This window comes from Cervus canadensis, chromosome 1, assembly GCF_019320065.1.
Source record: "Cervus canadensis isolate Bull #8, Minnesota chromosome 1, ASM1932006v1, whole genome shotgun sequence".
Lineage (NCBI taxonomy): Eukaryota > Metazoa > Chordata > Mammalia > Artiodactyla > Cervidae > Cervus > Cervus canadensis.
In genome coordinates this window covers 107,961,332-107,989,221 of record NC_057386.1, presented here as the reverse complement: position 1 = coordinate 107,989,221, position 27,890 = coordinate 107,961,332, and the positions used below count along the sequence as shown (strand labels likewise).

At 59.8% G+C, this 27,890-nt stretch overlaps 1 protein-coding gene across 1 annotated transcript; it reads left to right on the top strand.

Moving 5' to 3' along the window:
- Positions 1-910: 910 nt before the first annotated feature.
- Positions 911-21,243, top strand: CRKL (CRK like proto-oncogene, adaptor protein). Its single transcript, XM_043490126.1, has 3 exons — positions 911-1,669; positions 9,975-10,437; positions 18,761-21,243. The coding sequence occupies exons 1-3, from the start codon at positions 1,359-1,361 to the stop codon at positions 18,893-18,895; spliced, it is 909 nt and encodes a 302-aa protein (XP_043346061.1). The 5' UTR covers positions 911-1,358; the 3' UTR covers positions 18,896-21,243.
- Positions 21,244-27,890: the final 6,647 nt, after the last annotated feature.

Below are 27,890 nucleotides of genomic sequence, written 5' to 3'. Positions count from 1 at the left end.
GACCGTGACAATTCTCCTTGAGTTTACCCCAGAAGGAACATCACCCATCACCCTGCAACAGTGGTCCCCAACATTCTGGGCGCCAGGGACCCTTCCGTGGAAGACAATTTTTCCTTGGGCGGGGGGCGGATGGTTTCGGGATGATTCAAGCGCATTCCATTTACGGTGCACTTTATTTCTGTTGTTATTACATCAGCTCCACCTCGGATCATCAGGCATTGGGTCCCAGAAGTTGGGGACCCCTGCCCTACCTACAATGCAGGACAGGCTCAACCCAGCAATGAGAGTCGGCTGACCAGGAGTCTAGACAAGGGCTCCGATGCCTTCCTGGACAGGCTCTCTCTATCGGTTGCCGGGCGGGGCGGGGCGGGGCGGGGCGGGGGGGGGGGGTGTTCCTCAACAGTCATTCATTCCACCCAGATCTGAGCATCAGCTTAGGGTGGGACGAAGAAGCGCCAGGCCGAGAGCTGAACAAGGCACACCAAACTCCGCTCCCATTAAACGGACGGTCCAGTGTGGATGGGAGTGCGGCCAGGGGCAGGGGGTTCTGGGGTGTCGGAGGGGGTCCTGGGGGACCAAGGCGGCAGGGCTCCGAAGGGACCCTGGAGCTTCGCCAGACACCATCTGAGCACTCAGCGACGGTCAGCTCCGCCACGCCTTAACCTGGCCGGCCCGGCTGCGGTCAGCCCCGAGCCGCGCCCCGGGGCCGGACCTGGCCTGCACACCCCGCTTTGTTCCCAGAGCGGGTTCTAGAAGCGCCGCCTTCCCGCAGCGCCCCCCGGCGGGCCCAGGAGGGAGCGCGGGGGCGCGCACGAGCCGCGCACGCCCGCTCTCGCGATTGGCCGCGCCACGTGACGTCACTGAGAGGTCCCGGCGGCCGCCGGGAGCGGGCGCCCGCGCGTGCGCAGACGCAGGGCGCTGAGGGGCGGGGGGAGGTGGCCGGCCGCTTCTCCCGCGTCCGCCATTTTGTTGCTGTGGCTCTCGGGAGCGGGGTTGGGCACGGCGTCCCCGGCGGCGCGGCGCTCCCGGGGGGTCTGGGGCTTGGCGCGGCCGCGGGGCTCGGTGCGGAGCGGCGGGGACGCGGGGCTGGCGCGCCGGGCCAGGACTGACCGGAGGCTTGGCGAGCGGCTGTTTGGGCCCGCGCTCGGAGCCGGCTCGGCCCGTGAGGCGGCCCCGGAGCAAGCCGGCGGCCCGGAGGATGCTGCGGGCCCGCGGCCGCGAGGAAGGCGCGGGCGCGGCCCTGTAGGCGCGCGGTGAGCCGGAGGCCCGGTCGGCCCGCAGCCGCCCCGGGCGGAGCGTCTCCAGCGCAGGCGAGAGCAGCCAGCCGCGGCCCGCCCGGCCTCAGCGCCCGGCCCGCCATGTCCTCCGCCAGGTTCGACTCCTCGGACCGCTCGGCCTGGTACATGGGGCCCGTGTCTCGCCAGGAGGCGCAGACCCGGCTCCAGGGCCAGCGCCACGGCGTGTTCCTCGTCCGCGACTCGTCCACCTGCCCCGGGGACTACGTGCTGTCCGTGTCCGAGAACTCGCGGGTGTCCCACTACATCATCAACTCGCTGCCCAACCGCCGCTTCAAGATCGGCGACCAGGAGTTCGACCACCTGCCGGCCCTGCTGGAGTTCTACAAGATCCACTACCTGGACACCACCACTCTCATCGAGCCGGCGCCCAGGTGCGCGGAGGGCGCGGGCGGCGGGCGGGGGAGCTTTGCGCGCGGTGTCGCGATCTTGGGTCGCCGTGCATGAGGGCGGTGCGTCTGACCAAGCAGGTTGAAATGCGGGTGCCCAGTTAGAAAAGGGACGCTTTTTGCCTTTCGTCACGTCCTCGGTGTAAATTACCTACTGAAGCAGGGTTTTGTTACCGGTCTTGAAGCTGGTTTTGGACCATGGATTGAGAATCTGAAGCTAGCCCTCGGCTCCCCGTCCCGCGAGTTCCTCCCTCCCCCACCCCACCCTCCCCGAGTTTGCACACCTTTCAAGGTCTCTGAACTCCAGGGTTGGACCTCCTGGACTGCAGAGATGAAAATGCCTTTTCAGTTAGAAACAAAATACCTTTAACTGTGAAATATCAGAGCCATATATTGATACCCTGGTGCCAGGGTTGAAATAAGCCAGGCATCTATTTTATAATACATTAACTGAAAATACTGTAAAAGCGGTAGGCTTGAACGAGGATTTTTTTTTTTAATAGTTTTGCCCCAAGTTGGGCCCTTAATGAACTGGAAATCCATTTGGTTAAATTCCAAGGTGGAATGAGTCTAGAATGTTACTAAGGAAATTTTGAATGACACTCCACTTAAGATTCTACCCTAGTTGAATTTTAGATGTACTTTTTGCATTGAGTTGAATGACTTAGTATCTATTTTAAAATAACCCACAGTGACACTGAGCATCAGGCATTATTTGCCTTAATATTTTGCTCAAGGCTTCTTTTGTGTAAATTATGCAAAACTTGAGCTAAAGAGATGGCCTAGGATTTTAAAAATAAAAGGGTTTTTTTTGTTTTTTTAAGCATCTGCTTAAAAAGGACAGGGTGCTAATACAGATTTTTTTCAGGATGAGACGTTTCTGACTTTAGAGATTTGGTGACAAGATAGTAGTCTCAGCTCTGAATGTTAGAAGCTGTCATATTAAAGGAGTACGTACTGTACTAGAGGTAGAGAAGAAATAAAGCCCTGGCGGTGTAATGACTAGGAGATTAACTGCTGAACTAAATGGACTTTAAAAGCTGGGAGAAAGGGACTATAAATCAGATACTGTATAACAAAGACCTAGACACTGAGAATCTGATTGGCGAAGCCTCCAGGTCCCTGAAGAGCCTGGTAGCTAGAGTCAGCTTTCAGCACAATGTGATTCCAGGGTAAGAGGTTGGAGGAGCTCTCAGAACCCGCAGTAATGAGACTTTAAATGCATTCATACAGTGACTCCTGGCTTGTGAGGTGGCTTAGATCTTTCCTTTCAGGCACTTGGTGAGCCTCGCTCTGAGGGTGCTGTGCTGCCCTCAAGGTGACAGGTGCCTCAGTGCCGCTGTGAGTGAACAGCTCGACCCCCTTCTGGGTGGAGAGAAAGGAGTGTGGCCGTGGCTTCCCGGTGCCCGCTGACACGACCCCCAGCTTCCCCTTCTTGCCTCTTCCCAGATACCTGTCCTCACCCTCTCCGGCTGCTTCCCGGAGCCCGCCCGACACACCCACTCACACCCGTGGACCTTTGCGGACCTTTGCTCGGGCCCCACCCGCCCCTCACCTGCACAGCGCCTTGCTGCCGTTCCGAGGCCTTTCCCTGACACTGCCCCCGCCTCAAGTTCAACTTTGCTTATTTCTCCTCCCCTGTGCCCTCTGCCCCGGGCGTCCTGCTGCCGTTGAGTTTTTCATTTTCCCTGGTGTCTCTGAGGGCTGTCACTGCGCCGGTTGAATTAGATCCTGGCAGGATTTACTTTGTTACACTGAATCTGGGTTGCCTCTCCCTGAGACAGAAATCCACGGATTTGGGTGATGTATTTATTACTCACCTAGTATAGAAGACAAGGCCGGGCCAGCCTAGGCCAAATGCAGAAATCAGGGCAATATGCTTTCACGCCCCAGACTGGATGGATCAAGTGGTTAGGTTCTTTTAGGCCTCAGAACTGAGCTCCTGAAGCCAGTGCTTCTTGCGCCTTGGCTAATAGTTCTTTTCTGGGGTCCATTTTGCTCAGTAAAAAGTGACAACTTTATGACTTCCTCATAATTTAAGGATTGATCTTTTTTTTTCTTGGGGGAATAACTTTTTTTTGGCCGTGCGGCATGTGGGGACCTAGTTCCCTGATCAGGGATCAAACCCGAGCTCCTGGCAGTGGAAGCTTGAAGGCTTAACCACTGGACCACAGGGAAGTCCCCCTTAACTTTAAATTTTATGTTTTTATTCAAACATTATGGGAGAGTTACATCTCAGTGATACGTACTGGGAAAGAGGGGTGACAGACATGCTTTCTCTATCATGGACCTTAGATGTTAGTAAGGAGACAGGCTGGCAAGTAGAAACGTAAATAGAAGACAGCGTTCGTCAGCGTTGTGAAGAAAGTCCGTGTAGGCTGAGAAGGGTCTGCTGGAAGGGGCTGACCTGAGGCAGTCGGGTCAGAGCAGGGTGAAACTGAAAGGGGGAGCCCAGGGTGAGAGCCGGCAGAGTCGGGTGTGGCTAGGACGGTCAGAGGAAGGAAGCGGGGTGCCAGGGAAGGAGTGTGAAGGCAGGAAGTGACCTGGGCCATTACTGCAGTCCAGGACACGATGATGACGGTTGATGAGTTGTCCGTCCGTCCGTGTGTCCGTCTGTTGCAGAGACAGTGGGTAGACTGACTGACTGGCAGCTGTGGTTTGGTTGCTTGATGGGAGGTGGGCAACCGGGAAGAGAGAGGAAGAGACCGAGATGGCTGGGTGTATTTGTAGCTGTCTGTTCTCTGTATTAGCTTGTTAATTTTGTCTTTTGAGTTGTAGTATTCATTTTTGTCTTGGATTTTACATTTAAAAACAAAAGGTGTGTCAGTGTCTTTTGATTTTTCAATGACACATTTTAAAGGATTCTTTTTCTACACATGGGTGCAGTTTTTGTATTAAAAACTGCTTGATAAACAGAAACCTTGTTTTCACCTCCATCTTACTTGAGTATGAACATGTGTGATTCTGTTAAGTTATATTTAGTGTTCAGGTGAGTGCTACTGGCTTTTTGTTTCTGTTTTAATAGAGGCTGTTTCCAGTTTAACAACAGAAGTTCAGGTTTCTGAGTAGATTCAGTTTAGATACAAAATACATTTTCCCACGGTTTAGAAAATTGAAAGTGTGTTTTGCATAGGTTACTTCACTTATAAAATTTTCCAATTCTAGCTTGTGTAGCTATATGATGACTGGAAGAAAAATCATGAGAAGCAAAGATGGAAAAAAACTGAGGCAAGTTGACCCATAGAGGAGCCCCTTTTTTTTTTAACTCAATGGATATTGCTCATAGCACACTCTGGTAGTACAGATCTGACATTTTTACCCAGTAGACATTGCTCACAGCACGCTCTGGTAATAGCAGATCTAACATTGCTCACAGCACACTCGGGTAGTGCAAATCTGACGTTTTTACTCAGTAGACATTGCTCACAGCACGCTCTGGTAGTACAGCTCTGACGTTGACTCAGCACTCCCTGTCAGGCTCTTCTGGAGCTTCCTGGGTGCTGGCTTTAAAGACCACATCCTCTGATACAGTCAGCAGCTGTGCGAGGGCCAGAAAGGATGCCCAGCCTCACCTGAGCGCCGGCCCAGAGGGGACGCCCCTGCCTGCCTGGCAGAGGCCACGCCTTCTCCCAAGGCCGCAACCTGGATGTTTAAGGGAGCATTGTAATTTGGAGTTGCAGGAGTAATTAGCATTTTGTAATTAGGAGTAGCGGATAGGAGAGGAGCATTAACTGATTTCAATTAACATAGAATTCGGCACTATGGGTAAATCTTTGAGTTTCTTCTTACCGGTAGTTTAAATCCCCTAAGTTCAGTTTAGGTGGGAACATAACCGTCGTCACGCCGGGAGGGAATCTCACCCAGCAAGAACTGTGTTCCCACGGCACCTGAGTGCTGATGGCCACTTGACCTGTGACCTTTCTCTTGTTTGAGACTCGGAGAACTTTTTATCTAAGATTGATTCTTTTGATCTGAACAGTTGGACCAGATTATTTCTAAGGTTCACTCGGGCAAAAGCGTTTTCCTTCTGATAAGTGAAAGGGGGCAGTGGTTTGTCAGTGGGAGTTCAGATCATCCTAGAGTCGGAGCCGAGGCCCTGACCGGCGCGGTGGGGCCGCTAGTCTGGGATGATGGCCGTGGTGAGGCAGAGGGGCCCGGCCACCAGCTGGGTGGCGCGCGGGGTTTCCTTGTCTGTGGAGCAGACTTAGCTGGGACTCGGGGAGAGGCTCCCTGTGTCTGTGGCGTTTTAGTTGTAGCAGGAATTTCAGTGTGTTGAGGCCTACTCTATCCCAGAGCCCAACACTGGACCCCAGTCTTGTCCTGGAAGTAAACCATGGCCTTACTGACAAGCTCAGCTCCCTGAGAATGCTGTGGCTGGCCAGGGGGGTCAGGCAGGGCCTGGAAAGAAGGTGCTCTGTGGGCCGGCTCTGGAAGGGTGAGGGCTGGTGTGAGGTGGGCAGGCCGTGTGGTTCCTGCTAGTGAGGACTGCAGGCTTGAAGGAAGGCTGCTCAGTTGTGACGGGCCTCCTGCACTTGGTACCTGCGTTCAGTGGTGCGAGGGCTCCAGAGTCTTTAAGAAGGGAGGTGTCATGGTCAGCTTTTCCTTTTAGAGCCTGCTCCGGGGTGGGTCGGGGTGGGGAGAGGCTGGAGTGTGGCATGAATTAAGGGCTATCACAGGGGAAGGGGACGTGAGAAGCTGGACTGAGGTCTCCTGCGTTGGGAGTCCCAGGAGGAAGCCGCTGGGGCGCGTCCTCTGGGCAGTTTCCTGGGGGTGAGGCGAGAGGTGTGGCCTCAGGCTGGTTGGACGGCACCTCAGGTGAGAGATGAGCGGCAGGGCTGGGGGAGGGATGCGGGTTTGCAGCTGGGAGCCAGGCGGGGCTCGGCGTCTGGGGGGTGGTTAGGGCTAAATAGATGGATTTGGGTCTGAGCCCAGGTGGAAGCAGCAGAACCGCAGAGGAGTTGCGGGTTAGGGTTAGGCGCCCGTGGCGCGGGAGGGGGTGTGGGGAGCTGGCCGGAGCACTCCAACTGGACGGCTGCGTCGCCAGTCTTCCCGGGACGGGTTCTTGTACCACTGTTCTGTTTTCCACCTTTTTGTTGTGAAATCTTTCACAGAGCCACAGGAGTACGGGCGTGCGTGTATTTAACCGGGAGAGTCTTCCATATCCATTACCCCAGGCCCTTTGAAAATCTCTCCTGCCAGTTGATTGTTTCGCTTTGTTAGACATGGTTAAAGTTGAAGGTGCTTTATCCGTGGTTTAGGAGTGCAGCTTTTAACCGGAGGCGGCAGCCGGCGAGGTTGTCGGATGAGCGCCCTCCGGGCCACTGCAGCGAGCTGCGCTCTGCGCCTGGGACCCTGTGTGCCCCACAGTCCTGGTCACGGGACAGGTTGCGAAAGACAGAGATGCAGGGACTGGTTCCGCTACTGTGTTTCCTGGTTCTCTGGGCAGTGCGTCTGTGGTGTCCGCTGTGTCTGAGCCCGCACCGCCCTGCTTCATCTCTGCGGGGGCTGGGGTGAAATCGGGAGTTAGAGAGAGTGGGGTGGAGGGGCGAGTTGACGTCAGGGTGTGGCTGGGAGCTTGGTCTCCTGTCACGCGTGGGGATGTCTCCACACACACTGAGCCAGGAGAGGCCACCGCGTCGCGCTGGAGAAGCTGTGAGCGGTGCCGCCTCCTCGGGGAAGGGCCTGCCGGTCAGCTTTGTGGGCCCCGAAGCCGTCACTGCCCGCCCACACAGACCTGCCTGTGTGCTCGTCACGCCCACCTTACAGGACCGGCCGTGGCCGTGGGCCTGCAGGCTGTGGTTTGCGGACCCCTCTGCCAGACTCTGATGGATTTTGTTTAGTGGAGTGGAGCTAAGAGCCTTCGTGCGCTTGTTTAAGGGTTCTGTGAAAAGATGCGGCAAGGCCACAGGTAGCTGGTGGACTCACAGGGCGCCGGCCCTTTGCAGCAGTGTGAGGAGCTGTGACCAGCCAGCCAGCTGCTGTGGGGAGCCCGCAGGGATGCCTTTGGACCCTTGGCCTCCAGCCTTCTTCTGGTGGAGGACCATCACCTGTAAGCCCATCTTCCACAAAGCCTTTCTGCTCCAAAGGGGGCTGTGTGTCTGTGCACGCGTGCATGCCTGCTCAGTCGTGTCTCTTTGCAACCTCATGGACTGCAGCCTGCCAGGCCCCTCTGCCCGTGGGATTTCCCAGGCACGAATACTGGAGTGGGGTGCCATTTCCTTCTCCAGGGGATCTTCCTGACCCAGGAATCAAACACACGTCTGATGCATCTCCTGCGATGCAGACAGGCTCTTTACGCTGCGCCACCTGGGGAGCTAGTGTTTGGTTCTTTGTGCAGCACCACTTGCCGGCCCCGACCCTTAGCAGAACTTGGCCCCGTCAGCTTCTGCCGAGACACCTGGATGATGTGTGCACTCCTTTGCCTCCCAGTCTGCCAGGACAACATTTGCAATCTTGGGAGCAGGAGCTTGGTTTCGATCTGTTGTCTGTCCCCTGTGCGCTGAGTAAAGCCAGCGGGTCCCTGGGTAGATGGACGTCCTCAGTGTTGGCCTCGCTGAAGCTGCTCTGGCGTCCTCAGACCCTGTGCTGTAGGACTCCCTGCCTCTCACCTTGAACTGTGCAGACGGTAAAAACCCTCCGCGGGTCTGCCGTGGAGCTGAGTGCTCTTGGTGAAGGCTCTGAGGTTTGACCAGAACTTTCACAGAACCTCTGTGGCCCTTGAGATAGGAGCAGGGGTGTACATTGGGGGGTTGGGAGTGAGGAGCTAGCCGGGGGCTCAGGGCAGGTCAGGAGCTGCTGTGGGCCTGTGTTCATTCCTGCCGGCTGGAGTGAGAGCTCTGGGGCCACCTGCCAGACGCTGGGAGGGAGACCTCAGACCGCGCCGACAGCCTTGGGTGTCAGCCCTTTCTCACCGAGGCTGCTCCCCACCGCGGTGTCCTGACCGCTGTGCAGCTCATCGTTTGCATCAGAAAGATCTGTCTCTGGCCAAATGGCGCAGGCTGCGGCGCTCCAGAGGGCCGTGTGTCCTGAGGCCTGTGAGAGTGCTGGTGTATTTAATCTGGGGCCAGGGCTTTACCAGGAACACAGTCCAGGGGGATGCCGTGCAGGAGTGTGTGATGGCGTCATAGATGGTGACAGACGGGACCCTCCAGAAACGCGGGGCTCGCTGGCAGTGGCTCCGGAGGGCAGGCGCCGTGGAGGGGCCACGCTGCAGGAAAACCGCCCCAGCAGATGCGGGCGGAAGAAAGAAGGGGGGGCGACTGGCCACCCTAGAGCAGGGACTGGGGACTTTCTTTTCTCTTTTGTTTTCCTTTTTTTTTCTTTTGCTGACTGTTGTAACATGTTGACACTTTTTTTTTTTTTATAGAAACGTTTCTATAAATTAAAATGGTTTAGTGTGGGAGGACATGTTGTGATATTGTTCTCTGAAACAGCTTTTCAGGTCATTGCCTGGGGGAGAAAGGGAAAGGCCACACTCTCCTGGAGGACTCACGGCCCAGTTAGCGGGTCAGCATCGCATGTCCCATCCTAGCACTAGTCCCGCTCGGACACAGCTGTGCAAGCCGTACCCCCCACGAGGCGGAGACGCTCAGCCAAGTTACTCAAGTAGCTTCCAGGCTTCAGAAAAGTTAAGGGGGGAATGCTCACAGCAAAATAGTTTTTCCCCAAGCATCATGTATTTGCAACTTTCCAGACACTCCTTAGGTGGAGGGAGACCTCCGTGGTTCTCCTGAGGAAGGGGCGTTCCAGGAGGGGCGGAACGAGGGGCTGCTTTTCTGATCCACCCCAGGGGCTTCGCGCCTGGAGGCCCGGATGGTGATTCCCCTACGAGATGCAGTATGGTGGTGCGTTTTTCTTTTTATCCTTTTTTGTAATGCAAGTACATACTCCCTTGTCCAGTTTTTGTATTTTGAGGGGCTCTGTCTTCTTCTCTCTGGGTGCCTGGAGAAACGTGCAGGATGCTAGCCCTAGGTGAGGACCAGGAGGAGGAGTGTGTGGTGGTCGTGGCGGGCCTCAGGAGGGCGCAGCTGGACTTAGTGGGGATTTTAAAAAGGCCAGACGTCTGTGTGTGTAAACGAGAGGGTCCTGTGAAACTCGGGCGGTGGCGCGGTGCCCCTGCGTTAACCGTCAGCATCGTCCGGAACTCCTCTTGCCTTACAGACTCCAGAAAGTCAGTCAGGCACAGCGCCTTCTAGTGAGAACACGGGGAGGGAAGTGAGTCGCTCCTTACAGAGCTTGGCAGACGCTGGGTCCGAGGCTCCTCTCAGCGTGCTTCTCTCTGCCCCTGCAGGTACCCCAGCCCGCCGGTGGGCTCTGTGTCCGCGCCCAGCCTGCCCACAGCGGAGGAGACCCTGGAGTACGTGCGGACTCTGTACGACTTCCCTGGAAACGACGCCGAGGACCTGCCCTTCAAGAAGGGCGAGATCCTGGTGATCATCGAGAAGCCGGAGGAGCAGTGGTGGAGCGCCCGCAACAAGGATGGCCGGGTGGGCATGATCCCCGTGCCCTACGTGGAGAAGCTCGTGCGGGCCTCGGCCCAGGGCAAGCCCGGGAACAGGAATTCCAACAGCTACGGGGTCCCCGAGCCCGCCCACGCCTACGCGCAGCCGCAGACCATGGCGCCCCCGCCGGCCGCTGGCGCCCCCGGGGCCACGGTCAGCCCCCTGCCGTCCACGCAGAACGGACCTGTCTTTGCGAAAGCAATTCAGAAACGCGTGCCCTGTGCTTACGACAAGACCGCCCTGGCCTTAGAGGTAAAGGCTGCCCGGCTGGGTCTTTGGGGCTTTGACACTTGGGTTTTCTGGGGTTTGGCCGTGGCTCTGGAGGATGTTAGCTCCCCAACTGGGGATTCAACCCAGGCCCTCAGCAACAGCAGCGTGGAGTCTGGACCCCCGGGAAATTTCCTCAGTTTTTGTTTTTAGTTTAATCTTGCTTCTAGGAGGCCAGGACTACTCGTTTAAGGTTAAACTGATGGGATGAGAACTGGGTGACTGTCTCACGTGGTTCTGTGTCCTTTCCTATCCCCGTCTCTCCCACGTCAGCTGCCTTGCTGTGTTCTGCTTCCAGAGCCTCAGATGCGGTCTCAGAACAGTTGGTTTTTTTTTGCAGTAAGGAAGTGAAGTTGTTTAGTCGTGTCTGACTCTCTGTGACCCCGTGGACTGTAGCCTATCAGGCTCCTCCGTCCATGGGATTTTCCAGGCAAGAGTACCGGAGTGGGTTGCCATTTCCTTCTCCAGGCAGTAAGGGAAGGCAGTGGTTAAGAAAGACGCATGCCCTAGAGAGGAAATCAACATCCAGGTGGACACACAGCTCCACGTTTCTAACGTCGTGAGCAGTTGAGAAATAGGAATAAATGTGGACTCCTCTTCAGCTGGGCAAGGGAAGGAAGTTTCAATGTCTCAGGCCTCACTTAATTGAGATTTTGTAAATTACAGCAGCGTGAAAGAGAACTTGAACGTTTTAATCACCGAGTCATGTTCCTCTAACTCATTGTGAATTGCCTCATAAGAGGACAAAGGCTCCTGCAAGGTGTAACGTATGACTGTGGCTTGTCAAAATACAAAGAGGTGTGTGTTGGGGGGGGGTGAACTGCAGAAGGTAGGCGTTTGGTGAGACGTCGGTGCACCCAGGGAGTCGCGCATGAGCACACGCGTGTGGCGGGCCTGCGGACACAGGGGTCTGGAAGGTGGTCTGTTGTCCCCTGAGCAGGGATCGAGCCTGCGCCTGAAGTGAGGCGGGCCTGCAGGGCCTTGTCCTAGAATCTGGGTTTGGGGCTGCGGCTCCTCGCCCCTTCGTTTGTTGGTAACTCGCGAACCACACTGCAGTGTGGGTATCGTCATGTGGTCACGTGCGTGTTGGAGACCCTGAGGCGAAGCTCCTGCCGGTGCTGTGCGCCCAGCACGAGGTCACCGTGGGGCAGACGGCCTGCTGCTTCCTCGCAGCCTGCCCTCAGGGTCGGTGGGAGCGCTGGTTTTCCCATGTTTTCTCATTGGTTATCCTCAGGTGTTTTGGACCAAGAGTGATACCCAGTGAACTTGTTCTGGAAGCCTGGTTCGGAGTCCGAGGTGACTTCTCTGTCTCACGCTGGCCCGAAGGGAAGAGCCCCGCGCCCTCTGACGCCTCCCGGGAAGGGCCGGGCAGGAGGCAGGGAGGCCCTCACTGTCCGGGCTGGCCGACAGGCTGCTGGCTTCTCACCCACGCAGCCTGCCCTCAGGACACGTCTGTATCCTCAGTGATCCTCCCCTGTCGCGTTGGCGTCTGTGGGGGTTCAGGCTCTGGGAGCACCCCCACACCCGCCAAGGGAGCAGGGGGCTAGGTTCAGGGTTGTGTTGTGCAACGGGCCGTCGGCACACACGGGTGAGCGGGGGTCCGGGCTCCCGGTCAGAGTGCCAGGCCCCTAAAGGAAGTCAGGAATTGGGTTCTTAGCTGAGTCAGGGCTTAAAGCCACCCTCCCTTGAAGGACGCGTGCCTGTTGGCCTCTGACTCTAAGGCGTGCGTGGTAGAAACCCCATCTCCTCTGTTCCTTGGAGTGTGCGGTGAGGTGGGAGATTGTAGAGGGGACCGCTCACAGCTGGGGGAGTGGGCGCGTCGACGGAGCCTGGTGAAGCAAGCTCACTGTGAGACCACCCGTGTTCTCACCACTATGCTACTCCTCCAGCCTCGGGCCCCAGAGCCAGGCCTGCATGCCCCGGGCTCCCGGTGACGCAGCCTTTGCTGATCCCCCCGGAGGGCGGCGTGGACCGGGGAGGGGGCCTTGGCCAGACCCCACTGCACAGTGCAGCCTGCTCTCTGTGTTCACACGGGGCTCTGGGTTGGGCCGTAAAGAAGCGTTTTGTGAGTTACCTGATCTTCTAAAGCTGGTGCCTGTCTTAAGCCCTCTTGGGACACTTACAATTAGGTTACCAGGAAAAGTGTAAAATTAAAACAAGAAAGTGAGACAAGTAGGACGAGATGCGCCGTAGTGGAAGCGGCGTTGCTCCCTTTGAGCTGCTGTCACAGGGGGCTGCAGGGGACCCTCACTGCCCGAATTCGTTCACGTTTTTTCTGTGAAACTTGACTTTTGAAAGAACTTTCCTGCCCGTAACACACTGTCTTAAGAGAGGCTTTGATCAGACACTTGGTTCTCTTGCCCCTTGGGATTCAGTCTGAAGAGGGACCTCCCATGCCTGGTGGAGCAGGGCTGAAGGGACTCCAGGGGAGCAGAGTTGGCCTTTCCGAAGATGCATCCTTGGCAGAAGAGAGTGTTTGGAACAAGAGCCCCGGGGCCGTTACAAGCTCACCTGCAGTGTCCTCTGACCCAGCGGCTGCTCTGGGTGTGGTCTCAGGCACACTTCTTACACCCTCTAAGCCGAAACGGCACACGGTTGTTGCTTCCTCATCCAGTCATGCACCCAGGCTGTGAGGGTGCTTTACAGTATAGGGTCCTGCCACCAAGGAGCTTGCCCCTTGGAAGCCTGGAGGCGGAAGCCAGCTGTGGCTGAGTGAGCTGATGACGCGGAGTAGGCCTGGGAGAGGTAGGGAGCAGCTGGGAATGGGGGGTGTGGCCTGGGAAGGCTTCCTGCAGGAGGTGACCCTTGGGCTGGGTTTTGAAGGGTGACTAGACGCTGCCTGGGTGAAGCGGGATGAGACCTTCCTGGCAGAGCGGGAGCTTGCGGGAACGGAACACACCTGCGTGGCTGCAGGTTGGGGGCAGTGCTGGGTGCTGGGCCAAAGACAGATGCTGGGACGCAGCCGCTGCCATATCACAGGGCCAGGCTGATGGGAAGGACAGTTTGTGAAGCCTGCCGGCAGGCAGGTCACCTTTTCACTGATGGGTTTTCAGTAATTGGGGGCCGATGCTTGAGTCTCCCTATGAAGGTGCCAGTCTCACACTTGGTATTCCAGCTTTCCTGACCTGGAACAAAAGGGAGGTGATGGGTTAGCCCTTTAGGGCTGTGCTTAGCTCGGGGCACACTCCGTGTCCGGGGTCTGGACGGGCCTCAGGGAGTGGTGGCAGGAGGCGTAGGGTCTGCGGTCCGTGGGGGCCGCCGGACAGAGCGGGGCCACGGCGCTGATGGGCCCCCAGGAGGGCTTGGCGCGTGCCGGCCTGCCTGGGGCTGCGGTCCCTACAGCGGCCCTCAGCGTCTCCGTGGACTCCTCCGGACCTCCGTCCGTCAGCCGGGCTCACGGGGTGCTTGGGGGGCATGGGCCGGTCCTCGAGGAGCCCGGGACAGCTTCGGGGCACGGCTCTGCCTGTGTGGACAGGCTGGAGGCGCCCACCTGGGCGAGCAGCTCGCCCTGCTCCTGCCTCGCCCGGGGTTCGGACCTCAGTGAGTCCCCTCCAGCCGTCCCTCTTGAGGGTTCTGCTCTGGTTGGTTCAGTCTTAACCCCACCACACACACACACACCCCCGTCTGCTTCTGGCCTCAAGTCCTGGTGACGTCGTGCGGCTTCGAGACAGCTGCAGGTCTCCCAGGCGTGTGACCAACAGACGCCTCTGCGCCCCTCCTGATCAGGCCCGTCTCTAGGAAAGGACAGTGAGCTTGGGCTGGTGCACCTTGGCCCTGACTGAGCCCACGCAGCCTTCCAGACCCATTTCCCCCAAATCCTCATAAACCACCTGTGTGCTAATTGCATCCAGAATTTTGTCCAGGAGTGGTCTCAAGCTCACTGTGTATGTTTTATAGAATTTTCCATCGTCCCTGTTGGAGCAAAAACCAAGAGGCTTGACCCTTGGTCAGGATGCCAGTGTCCCGCGATGTCGTCCTCTGTGGCAGGTGTCCGGCATGGGCCTGTCCTGCCTGCCAGCGGGTTCCGTCAGCTCGTGGCTGCCCGTCCTCGTCGGCAGGAGGACAGCCTTCATCGGGCGCGTTTTCTCCGCAAGCCCACCGGCACACCCAGGAAGCCTGCCCAAGCTCCCCTTGGGCCATCTGCGGTTGCCACGTTGGCATCTCTTGGGTTGTCTGCCTGCCATTTGAAGACCCCTCGACATTGGATTGCATCTGGTCTCAGAATCTTTTGAGTTGACCTGTTCCCAGGCCCATGGGGCCACTTCCTTCGCCAGTGGCCTAGGATTCCCAGGTTCCTGCTTCCTCCGGTTGCTTTTGCTCGGTTCGTTAGAAATGCGCTCACGTCAGCAGTTTCTTCGTGGCTGCCTCTGTCACCGGGCGGAAGCTGTCCGCAGGGCGAGTCTGGGTTTCCCCCGCGCGGGCTGAGCTGCTGAACTCCGGGGCCGCCCTGCCTCCCTCTGCTGCTCCTGTGTGCCCAGTGACGCGGTCTGCGGTGGGAGGCCCATTGGGCATCTCAGCAGCCAGCCCCCCCCCCCCCGCCCCGGGCCTGGCAGGGTGCCCCTGGGCGCCCCCACCTTCTTATGGCCGCGTCAGGGCTGCCGGGCGCCACCTGCAGCCTCTGTCCCTGATGCCGAGTCACAGTCCTTCGCAGCGTCTGGCTTTAGGAATTCTGTCCCTGAGGTAGCAGTCCTTTTCTGGCGTGTTATTTTCTTACTGGACTGTAAGTTAGGGAAGATTGTTCGTTCTTAATGTGTAACCTGGGTGAGAGGACCATGAAATTGGGGCCCTGCTGCAGTTCAGACAGGCTGGTCGCCATGCCGACCTCAGTCTTCCACATGTGGTCATAGCTGTTGTGCGGGGAGATGCACCAGCCAGGGGCTGCATAGGCCACAGAAGCTGCCGCTCGCCGCCGCCCCGTTCATGCGCTCCGAGCTCAAGGCTGGCCGTCTCATGGTGGGCACGGGGCAGACCCGGGACTCAGCCCACGTGTTCCTCTCGGCAGCTTTGTTGAGGTCATACAGTTTACTCACTTCAAGCATACAGCTCAGTGGTCTTTGGCATGTTACATTACTCATCTTTTTACTGAGTTGGGAAGATCCCCTGGAGAAGGAAATGGCAACCCACTCCCATATTCTTGCCTAGAAAATCCCATGGACAGAGGAGTCTGGTGGGCTCCTGTCCATGGGGGTCGCAAGAGTCGGACCTGACTGAGCACACACACACTGTACGTGACAAGTTGCTGCTTTTAAGTGTAAAATTCAGCGGCATTAACTGCGTGCACTGCCACACGGCTTTCACCACTGTCTGTTCCCCAGACCTTTTCATCACCCTGGACAGAAACTGTAACCATTAGGCATAACTCCCCACCCGTGTCCTTTGCCCTGGCGACCTCTGGTCCACCTTCTGTTGTGTGAATTTGCCAGTTCTGGATGCCTCGTGTAAGTGGGACATCTGTCTTTGCATCTGGCTCATTTCACAGAGGTTTGTGTTGTAGTGAGTATCTTCATTCTGTGTGTGGCCCAACAAAATTCACTGTGCAGATGGCAGACGCTTTGCCTGTTCACCGGGTCATGGTCATGAGCCTCAGTCCCGCCTTCTGCTTGTTGAGGACAGCCTGAGGGAACGTTTCCACGCAGCTTTCTTTGTGTGAATACCTGTTTCCAGCTCTCCAGTGAAAGTCGCTCAGTCGTGTCCGACTCCTTGTGACCCCGTGGACTGTAGCCCTCCAGGCTCCTCTGTCCATGGGATTCTCCAGGCAAGAGTACTGGGTTGAGTTGCTGTTCCCTCTTCCCAGGGGATCTTCCCAACCCAGGGATCGAACCTGGGTCTCGGGCATTGCAGGTGGATTCTTTACCACCTGAGCCCCCAGGGCAGGCCGGGCAGTTCTCTAGGGCGCATGCCTAACAGGAGTTGCTGGGTTGCTCTGTTTACCTTTTGCGGTCAGCCAGACTGTTCTCCACAGCGGCCGTGCCGTCCTGCGGTCCCACAGGCAGTTGGCCTGGGTTACAGTCCGTAGCCGCGTCAGCACCTGTTGTTTTCCTTCTTTTTAGAGTTACCAGAGCTGCCCTGAGGGCTGTGAGGTGGCGGCTGGAGGCTGAGGCTTCTCTGATTGTCAGTCACATGAGGGGTCTTTTCCTGTGCCTCTTGGCCATTTTTGTATCTTCTCTGGGAAAATGACGGTAAAGACCTTTGCTCATTTTTAAATTGGCTTGTTTGCTTTTTGTTGTTGGGTTTTAGGAGTTCTTCATACATTCTGAGTATTAAACTGTTATCAGAGGTGTGATTTTCCCCATGTTGTCCCTGCACTCTCTGGCCTACTTCACTGCACACTGCTGACTTTGATGAAGTCCGTCTCACGTATATTGTCTTTCGCTGCTCATGCTTCTGACATCATACCTAAGAATCCATTGCCAGGTTCAGGGTTGTTTACCCCCATGTTTTCTTCCAAGAGTTTTATGGTTTTACCTTTTGCATTTAGGTCACTTATCCACTTCGAGTTAGTTTTGGATATGGATTGACACAGGCAGCCAAATCCTTTCTTTCGCAGGTTGAAGATCAGTTGTGCTAGGACCATTTGTTGAAGACATTGTTCTTCCCCCATTGAGGGGACTTGGCACTTTTTCAGAACTCAGTTGCGGGGGGCTTCCCGGGTGGACCAGTGGTTAGGACTGCATGCTTCCATTGCAGGGGCTTGAGTTCCATCCCTGTGTGGGGAACTAAAAAAAAAACGAGTCGACCAGAGATGTATGAGTTTGTTACGAGCTCTCATATCTGTTGTGCTGGTCCATCCATGCGTCTGTCTGTGTGCCAAGACCACGCTTTCAGTTTCGGCTTAATGGGTTTTCAGTCGGGGGCATGAGGCCTCCAGCTCTGGCCTTCTCTCTCAAGATTGTTGTGGCTGTTGAGCGGGCCTTGCAGCTAGTTCAGCATGCGTTAGGCCCGCCGGGCCATGTTGGTGTGTGAGCGCTCCCGCAAGGCCAGGGTGTGGCATGGACACCTTCTCCCTCCGGGGCGGGCCTGACCGGGCGCCCTGCTCCGCCCTGCTGCTTTCTCACCGCTCCTCTCCTAACACATTGTGCCCAAGCCTTCTGAGCCTTCATGGGCTCACTTGGGGACCGGATCACCACGACTCCCGGGCGACCGGACGGGTCAGACGGGTCAGACACAGGCATTGCCTGCTTCCTGCCACGCCCCACCCCCCCCACGAGGGGAGTGACCTTCGGGCGCTTCCTCCCAGACCCCGCCCGGAGGGCAGTCTGCAGTTAGGGTCTCTCTGTGCAGCGCTGAGACGCCTTGTGTTTGTTTAAACATGATTGCTGCATCTTGAGCCCTGGATGTGCAGTAACGCAGGTGACTGTGGGTCCGCCTCAGAGCACGCTGCCTTTCTCAGAGCCCAGTGCCTGCCGCCCGGGGCCCTGTGCTCGGGGCCGTGGAGCAGGGGCTCCTCACCCCACCCTGGCAGCCCTGCGCCCTTGGTCCCTGGAGGCCACCAGCGAGCTGGCTCGCCCGGTAGCTTGAGCAGAGGGTGCCTTTTCCCAAATGAAATAACAGAAGGTGGTTTCATAAAAAGCTGGGAACTGCCAGAATGAAGAGGCAGTTGCGGGGGCTCCCTGTCACAGGGGGCAGGAAACACTGGAAACACCGTGAACAATAGATGCAGTCTCGTGCTCACCCCACAACTGACTCGTTGTGAATGTCCTTGGGGCAAGTGGTGAGCCGTGTGTTTTCGCCCTTGGCCCTGCTCTTCCGGGGCCTTCCGTCAGACCCGGGGCAGATGGAGCTTCATTCCGAGGGACCCGGTGAGCAGCCAGCCAAACAGGAGTGCCCACGGTTACCTCTGAGGACAGCTTCATAAACAGCATCCACGAGGCTGAGGCCCCGCCTGACCCCCGCGCTGCCTCGGAGCCTGTGGGTCTGCAGATGACAGGGGGCCCCACCAGCAGAGCTGCTGCCCCCCCTGATGGCAGAGCAGCTCCTGGCCTCTGGCCGAGGGGGCTCCTGCTGGGGGCGGTCCTGGTGGTGGCCTCGCCTTCACCCGAAACAGGCTGCCGCAGTGCTTCGGTTTTTCTCATATACTTCCTGTGTGGGCTGAGCTGTTCAGAGAGCCAGCTGGTGGCTGTCTCCTGGCAGCGGTGGCCAGTCTGGGCAGGAGCTGCGTCAGAGCCCGTCCTGGGGGTCGCACACGCTCCCAGGCCCCGCGGTGGCGCCCAGGAGATGAGTCCTGAGAACAGAGCGGGTCCCTTCAGTGGCGCCGTCTGTGGCTGTGATTTTCGGAGGAAACGCTGACTCTGTCCCCTTCTCCCGGCAGGTGGGCGACATCGTGAAGGTCACGAGGATGAACATCAACGGCCAGTGGGAGGGCGAGGTGAACGGGCGCAAGGGGCTCTTCCCCTTCACGCACGTCAAGATCATCGACCCCCAGAACCCGGACGAGAGCGAGTGACCGCCCCGCCCCGCGCCTGCTGCTCGTCCCTCCCGTCTGTCTCCTCCCGCTGGGGTAGCCCCCTCTGGGCAGGCCCGCGCCCAGCTTTGCAGCGGCGGCCCCGCCTGGGCGTGCTCGGGGCCGCCCGCGTTGTATCATAGTCGTGTTGTCACGGAGTAGCTGATCGTAGAGTCGTTGGATCACAAACTGGAAACACTGGTGGAGGGAAGGCGCCCCCGCCCGGACACGCGGAGCGCGGGGCCCGGGCCCAGGGACAGCAGGGTGCGGGCCCTTCCGGAGGGGGCGCCGCCCCAGACTCTCCACTCTGGCTTCTGGTTTTTCTCTTTCTCCCCTCTGTTTGGTTTGGTTTTGGAAGGCTTCATTAATTAGACCTGTTTGTTCTGAAGAGGTGTTTAAGTAGCAGGTTGGGTTCTGTGATGAGATCAGGGATGAGCTGCTGTCACCACGGGAGCGCAGGGGACGGAGCCCCAGGGCCAGCTCGTCCTGTCTGGAGCCGACCGAGCAGCCCCCCAGCGGCCCTGCATTTCCCCGCTGCGCGCACAGCCTCCTGGACGCCGTCACAAAGGTGTCAGAGCCGGGGCCCACCCTGCCTGCCAGCAGAGGAGGAGCTTTCCGTGACGGCGCCCCCGGAAAGCGTGGGCCCCGGTTTTCTCAGCCATTGTTGGATTCACTCCCGAGTCTGCTGCCCGCTCACCGAGCCCAGCTCTGCCTGGCCTCACACTCGCCCGGCTGCTCTCAGGCGGCGGTGCCGATGCCGGCTGCCCCCCACACGACTGCGTGCGGGCCCTGGGCGCGGGAGGTGAGCCAGCGCCGCCCGGCGGATAGGTGTCCCCGTCGGGTACCTGAGGTCTGTTCACACGATCTCCCGCAGCACACGGCCAGCTGGCCGGCGCCTCTGCGCAGCCCCTGCGCCCGCCCTGTGGACCCCGGTGAAGACAGGCTCTGCTAGAACGCGCCCTGCAGCCCTGGGTGGGGTCGTAGCCTGAGAAGTCTTGCCCAACCCCGCGCGTGTCTGCTGTGGCCGGGGTGCGACCCCCGGGGTCAGGGGTCGTGAGGGTGGGCGCAGCGTCGCCGGCGTCGGGCTTTCTGCGCAGCTCTGCGGTCGGAGGTGGCCGTCGCCTTGGGGTCTCGTGTGCTCACGTGGCCCTGTCCCTCTGGCTCTCTGAGAGGCTGTGTTGGGCTGCTCTTCATCCCTGGGAGCCTCCGCTCCAGGCTGCCTGCCGCCGCCGCTGCCGCCTCCTGTTGGGAGCCCAGGCGTTTCCTCACCCGTGGCCAGTGGCGTGGCCGTGCCAGGACCCCTGCCCTCTGCCTGGGGCTGGCGTGCGCTGCATCCTCACCCTGGTTCTCGTCTGCGGCTGCCCCGAGATTCAGAGCCCAGGCCGGACTGAGCCTTGAGCGCCGCGCTCTGGACGTGTGCCAAAACAGGGCCTCTGTGACTCCGAACCTTGTTAGATTTTTAATCAGGGAAATGTTTTTTTCACACTAAGTATACGGGAAACAGCCGCCCACCTCGCCTGGGCCCGGGTCCCGGGGGTCTGGGAAGACTGCGTCAGGAGGAGAGGCGTCCTCAGAGGCGCCGGCCCCCCAGGGCCACTCTGCATCGCTGCTCGGCCCGCTCTGTGTCCCTTGGGAGGTGTGCGTGTTCCAGGCGCTCACGTGGAGGAGAGCAGAGCGTGTGCTGGAGGCACTGGCAATGCGACCCTGAACTCACCCGGGGACGGGGTCTCCCCGTGACTCCTACCTGCTCTGCCCGGAGACAGCCGAGGACGGGGCCCCGCGGCCAGGCCTGCGGGGGACAGCAGCTGCCCCAAGCGCCTGACCCTCAGACTTGCTCCTCCAGCCGTTTACATGCCGGCAGCCGAGACTGCAGCCACGTGCTTGGGCCTTGTGCTCAGAGGGCATGAACATCTCACTTGGAAAAAGGATGCTGTCGTGCCAGGGGTTTATAATTTAATCTTTTAATATTGTGTTCATTAACCTCTTAAAACGAGTGAGTCCTGAGTGCTCTCACACGGAGCCGGAGACACCCCCAAGTTCCCCCCCGGCCTCCAGTGCTGGGGCGGAGGCCCGTGTCCCCAGGCCTGGGCGCGCCCGCGGCCGAGGGGCTTTCTCAGAGCCAGGCCGGGTCTCTGCAGGAGGAACAGTGGCCTCCCTTCTCGCCGGCCTTCACTGTGTGTTTTAAAGAGACAGCCACACAACACAGACTCTTTGACCTGTAACTTAAAGACCAGAAACTTCAGGCAATAATATTTTCTGTGTAAGCTTTTAAAATTATTTTTGGGGATCATAGCTTGTTTTATTTTGTGCTATAAAATTAACAGTATTAAATGACTTATATTCTTAGAATACACGGAGTGTCTTTTCTTAACAGATCGGCGCCTTGTTCTTGTGTTCCACGTTGCGTTGCTGGTCCAGCCTCAGACCCTGTTTGCGTGGCCTGTCTGTACATTGTCTCAATAAACGTGCACCCCCGGTGGTGGCAGCAGCTGTGTGTCCGTGTGTCCTCAGCGCTGCTGGGAGGCCCCCCAGCACGGCCGCACCTGCGGCAACACCTGCTGCTTGCGCTGGGCACCCGACCCTGTCGGGGGAGAGGGGGGTGGCAGTTCCAGGCCCGGCACCCCCGGGAGCCTGGCCTGAGCGCGTCAGAGCATCCCAGGGCAGGGCAGGGACCCGCCTGCCTGTCTGGCCTCCAGCTGGGGTTTGGGGGGCCGCCTCCTGATGGCCCTGCGGCCCCCCAGCAAGTGCCATCCCTGCGCCTACGTGTGTGTCGGGAGGGCCCAGGGTCGTGGTAAAGCCTCCAGAAAGGGGTCTCCACAAGCGGTGGACCCCGGCCATCCCGCTCTGCCTCCAGGACCCCTCCCCTGGGCACGGCTCCGGTCCTGGAAGGCAGCAGGCCTCGGAGACGCCTGTGAAGTCCTTGGAGCATCAGAGGGCACATACTACTCCGCAGCGCAGGGCTGGGTTCCCCCGTGGCAGGAACTCCTGGCAAGGTGTCAGGGCCTAGGTCCTGGCAACCCGCGACAGCTCTGAAGCCTGGCCCTGCTTGAGGCTTCCTGGCAGGACAGTGAGGCCCGTGTCCAAACGGGCTGCAGAAATCGGGGGCATCCTCACCCATGCCTGCTGCCCCGGGGACACCAGCGGACCAGCGCCCTAGGCTCCCGGGCTCAGAGCCCAAGGCAGGCTGTACCCCTGCCGCCTGGCACGGAAATGGGTGGGGGCCCACTGGGGAACCTCAGAGGTCCGAGAGAGGGGTGGGCGCCCAGAGCTGCCCAGCGCCCGAGACCGGCCCGTGAAGGGGGTGGTCTGCCCGGGAGGAGCTGGTGGAGCTGGGGTTTGGTGCTGAGGTCAGCAGGGGCCCCGCCCTGGTGGACGCACACGCCGTCTCCCTGTTGCCTGTTTACTGCGGATCTCTCCGAAGGTACAGGACATTCGGGCAACCAGCTCTGTGAGGACTTCCCCGTGTTCTCTCTACAGAGAGACAGCGTAGACCTCGGTCTGTCCTATCAGAGGCAGTGAGTCAGAAGCGCGCCTCTGTTCTCCCATCGCTGTGTCGTGGCCCACGAGGTGGGCGTGTTGGCACTGGGGGAGCCGCCGTCACGGGCGTGCAGGGCCTTCCCCGTCTCCAGCTGTCAGACGCAGTGAAGCAGCTCCTCTGAGCGGAGTATAAGGATTGCCTCAATTTACACTTTCTCCAGCGACGTATGCGAAAACACATTTTACAAGTCTTCTGTAGACACCTGCCTTGTCGCTGAACAGTAAATATACATTCCGAAAACTAAGATCAAAAAATAAAAAAAAAAACTTAAGATCATGGCATCTGGTCCCATCACTTCATGGCAAATAGATGGGGAAACAGTGGAAACAGTGACAAACTTAATTTGGGGGGGCTCCAAAATCACTGCAGATGGTGATTGCAACCATGAAATTAAAAAGACACTCCTTGGAAGGAAAGTTATGATCAACCTAGACAGCATATTAAAAAGCAGAGACTACTTTGTCAACAAAGGGCCGCCTAGTCAAGGCTATGGTTTTTCCAGTGGTCATGTATGGATGTGAGAGTTGGACTATAAAGAAAGCTGAGCACCGAAGAATTGATGCTTTTGAACTGTGGTGTTGGAGAAGACTCTTGAGGGTCCCTTGGACTGCAAGGAGATCCAACCAGTCCATCCTAAAGGAAATCAGTCCTGAATATTCATTGAAAGGACTGATGCTGAAGCTGAAACTCCAATACTTTGGCCACTTGATGCAAAGAGCTGACTCATTTGAAAAGACCGTAATGCTGAGGAAGATTAAGGGCAGGAGGAGAAGGGGACGACAGAGGATGAGATGGTTGGATGGCATCACTGACTTGATGGACATGAGTTTGAGTAAACTCCGGGAGTTGGTGATGGACAGGGAGGCCTGGCATGCTGCAGTCCATGGGGCCACAGAGTCGGACACGGCTGAGCGCCTGAGCTGAGCTGAAGCAGCTTGTACTAGTCTATCTGAACGTCTCAGGTGTGGAAGTTGTTGCCAGTGTTGTTTTGTTTGTTGGAGGGTTTTTTTTTTTTCTATTTTGAAATTATTTTAATTTACAAATAGATAACATCTTGGAAGACAAAAATGAAAAAACACAAAGTTCCCTGGACACGGAATCAGAGCTGGTCACCCCTGGGCCTGGAGACGGCAGGGCGCAGCAGCAGTGTGGGGCGCAGCGTGGGGCGCCGGGGCTGGGGGGGCAGCTGGTCCTGCGGGGTCGGGGAGCCCTGCGGCCCCTGGGGGCTCTGGGACTCGGGCTGTGTGGACTGACCGGCGATGCGGGCAGGGAGGCTGGGCTGCAGCAACCCGAGCAAGCCAGGGGCTCCGAGTGAGGCCGGGGGTGGGGGGTGGGGGGTGGGCACGGCCCAGGTCCCCCAGCCCGGGGTTCCCCAAGCCTCTGCCTCCATGAGAATAAGTAGCTGGGGGCGCCAGGCCCGCCTGTTTCTTGTCCCTCACACAGCCGGCCACAGCTGGGATGTTGGCTGTGTTGTTACAGCCCCCTCCCCACGTTACCAGCGGGCCAGGTAGGCACATGGAGGTCTCCCCATCTGGAAATCTACCTTAGGCCCCCGGCAAGAGTCCACTCTGCCGTCAGAACCCAAGGCCCAGGGAGGGCGCTGCAGGACTCGGGCCGCCCTCCAGGGGGCGCCGCGCCCTCACTTTGCGGCGGGCTTGGTGAGGCCAGGCCCTTCCCGGCTCCCCCTCACCCGTGGCTCGTTCGGCGGCCCCCCCTCGCTTCTGGGGCCTCGTTGGGTGCCGTCCAGGCCACCGGGACGGATCTCCTCAGGGCAAGGTGAGGACCTCGGGGGGCCCGAGGACCCCCACGTTTACGCGCACCACCTCTAAGCCGGGGCCCTCACGGAGGCTGCCCACCCGCCTGCCTTCCTTCTCCGCTTTTGCTCCACGAGGATGTAATTGTTGCTGCCCCATGTCAGGGCATCTCCCCCCGCCGTCCTCAGCCTCCTTGCAGCCCCCAGCCCCACCCTGAGCACCGCTGTCTCCCAGGCTGCACCCGTCTGCTGTCCTGGAGGAGCCCCGCTGGAGGGCACCGCAGGTACCCCCAGATTCCTGGGGTACCTGGGGCACAAAGGGCTCACTGACTCAAAGAGATCACAGACCAAGATGGGAGCCCTGCACTGGAGACGCCCCCATTCTCCTGCTCCAAGTTGTCAGCCCGGCCAGAGCCCACCCCTCACCAGCAGCCTGGCTCTGGGGGGCCCCTAAACCCCTGAGCCTCGGCTCTCATCTGTAAAATGGAGACGACAGAACCTCCCTCCTCGGGCTGCCGTGGAGAGCGAAGCACAGCCGCGAAGCCACAGCCGCTGTCCTCCCATGGGGCTCAGTGTCTTCCCGGCTGGGGGCCGGGGGCTGGGGGCAGGGCCACAAGGTCAGTCCGGGGTGCAGTCGGGGCAGGCCGGATGGAGGCCCAGGGCACCCCGCCAAGCAGCAACATCTGCCCGTGTCGGGGCCCCTCCTGTGGCAGGAGCAGGGAGGGCTGGAACGAGGGGATCCCCTGCCCCCCTGCAGCTCCCAGCCCCACACCTGCCTGCAGAAGTGACCCTCGCAGGCCCTGCCCCTGCCCGCAGGTGCCTCCCCCAGCTCCCGCACCTGTAAAACGTGGGAAGATACGCCTGCCCCCCGGGTGTCTGCCTGCGACATAAAGAGGGGCCTCCTCAGAGGCTGGTCAGCCTGGCACCCCTGCCGGCGGGGAGGGAGGCCCAGAAACGGGGGAGATGGCAAATAAGAGGGCCCAGGAGACACTGGGCCGAGTCCCGCTGGGCTGAGTGACAGGTTTGCTGAGCCCCAGCCTTACCCGATCACAGCACAGGCTGGACGGCCAGCACCTGGAAACTCTGGGAAGGCCCCGGAGCAGGAACAGCACCTCCAGGCTAGGGGAGAGAGGCTGCCCAGGGAGGACTTCCTGGAGGAGGGGACGCGACACGCAACCAGGGTGCACCACGATTTACAGGAACCCGGGGAGCTCTCCAGGTGTAATGGCAGTGTGGAAAGAGACACATAAAATAAAATACAAAGTGGAAGGCGGCGTGTGTGGGGAGAGCGGGGGAGGGACGGCGCTGAACCCCCGAAGCCTTCCAGGTGTCCGGGTCAGTTGGGCTCGCTTCGGGAGCTTTCTGCGGGAGGTTCCACTGCCCCCACACTGCCAGAAGCCCCTGGTTCCAAGACTTAGGAAAGAGAGGAAAGGAAAGAGGGCCGGCCCGCCGCCAGCCTGGAGCCCCATGGGGGTCGCCAGGATGCCACGACCCCAGACCCCGCCGGCGTCCGGGGCCGAGGCCCCCGCGGCCTGCCCCGGGCCGCCCCACTTGCGCGGCGCCTTCCGGCGCTGGCTCCCGGCTCCGGCCGCAGTGTCGCCGCAGCGCCGGCCCCGCCCCGCCTGCCTGCCGGCGGCCCGGGAGGCTCCAGAGCGCAGGCCGGCGCGGAGCGCAGGTGAGCCCGCGGGGCTGGGGGCGGCGCCGCGGAGGGGGCGGCGGGGCGGGGCGCACCCCTCTCGGCCTCCGCTCCCCTGACTGGCCGCCCGCTGGCGGCCGCGGTGGCCCCTATGTGTGCTGATCCCCTTCCTGGGCCGGTGGGGGTCCCGGAGGGAGGCTGGAAAGGCCTTCCCCGGGGGGGACGGGCTGCACGTCGGGGGGAGATGCGGCCACAGCGCCCCCCCACCTCGAGGGCCGGCGGCGGAGCTCAGACGCTGTCCCAGAAAACGAAGCCAGCCGCTGGTGGGGGGGCCGGGCCTCCGGGTGGGTGTGGGAAGGGCCCAGGGGACCCCCCAGTGAAGAACCGACCGGAGGAGTGGGGAGCAGGGCTCTGGGGCTGTTCTGGGGACACACGCGGGTCTGCAGGGGGTTAGCCCTCTGGGACTGTTACAACCGTTTGCAGTTTGGGCAGTTTGTGGACATGGACGGCACTCTGCCAAGATTCGGGGTGCCCTCTTGGTGTGTCCTGCCAAGGGCCTTTGCTAGGTGGGGGCGTCTGGACCCGCGGGGATGGGGGGGCTCCATGCCAGCCCGGCACATAGTAGCTCTGGGGAGGTTTCTGTCCCCAGCAAATCTCTCTCCAGGCCCAAGACCCCGGGAGTCTGGACATCTGGGCACCTGGGAAGGAGGGGACAGCCTCGACAGGCACCTGGTGGCAAGTTGAGGTCACCCCTCTTCTGGGGTGTCTGTGGCCCAGCAGGCAAGGCCGGAGGTCAGGCAGGAGGGAGGTGGGCAGGGCTGAGCCAGGGCCCGGGGAGGGGCACCCGTGTGCCCGGGGAGGGGCAGGTGGGGCGGGTGGAGGCCCCGTCTTACCGACCTGCCTTGGCAGTGAGTGGGGGAAAGAGCAAGGGTCCGCCTGCGCGGCCTTCAGGTGCCACCTCTCCCGCGACAGCCCGCCAGGGCGGCGAGACGGGCGCCAGGCGGTAGACGGTCCCCCCAGACTCCCTGCAGTTCCCAGGCCTCCTGCGCTCAGGGGCCCTCCGGGGCCCTCGCTGGGATCTGAACCAGACCAGGTAGACCTCAGCTGCTTTAAACTCCAGGAAGAACTTCTGGGGGGATAAGAGTGGGGAGCCCAGTGTAGACGAGCAGTCCAGCGTGTAAGCTGCATGCTCCAGGCGGCCCACATGCGGTCCTGGGAGCTCCCTGGAGGATGGGGTGACCCCTCCCCAGCCCCGCAGCTTGCAGGGCGGCACGGGGCCTTCCTGGGCTCCTGTCTGTCTTGGAAGTCACTAGGTGGGAGGCCACCCGGATGCCCCTACCTGCTGCTGGACCCTGGCAAGCCCTTGGCCCCCTCCCGTGTCTCCATCTGCTTTTGGGCAGAACCCCGACATCAGAGGCTTTGGCAAAGAGCGGGGGAGGGGGGCGGAAGTAGGGCGGTGTGCCTGGCCTCTGTTCCCCCTACTCTGTGGGGCCCGGGCGGGCAGCCCACTTTTGTTCGCATGGAGCTGGGTTTCCCTGGGGACCGCTGGCCTGCCCCCGGCCCCGCCCCCGGCCCTCCTGGCCACGGCGCGCAGGGGGAGGGGTGGACGCTGGGCCGCCTCCTGGACCCCTGCCCCGGCCCTGCCTTCCCGGACGGCGGCCTCGGTCCGGTCCACTCTGGCACCGGGACGGGAGGCAGCAGCTGCCCTTGGAGGAGGTGGGTACCGGGGCTGCCCGCCGAGGTTGGGGCAGGGCCAGGGAGTGCTAAATGCACCCCCCACCTAGGAGGAGGAGGGAGGACCTCCAGGATGAGAAGCTCTGATCTGTCAAGGTGACCTGGGTCTGACCCCAGGCACAGTGGCCGCCCTGGAGAACGGAGGGCCCCGGGGCTCCCGGGCGGTAGCACTCCGAGGGCCGCAGAAATTGGGGGTTTTCTGGACCTAAGGGAGGGCCCCCTAAGGGGGGGCCAAGCCAGAGGGGAGGGGAGTGAGAGTGCTGAGCCTGGGAGGCCGGAAGGGAGGCGCGGTCCGTCATGCCTCGGGGACCCGGCCCCAGCACGACCCCTTTCTGAA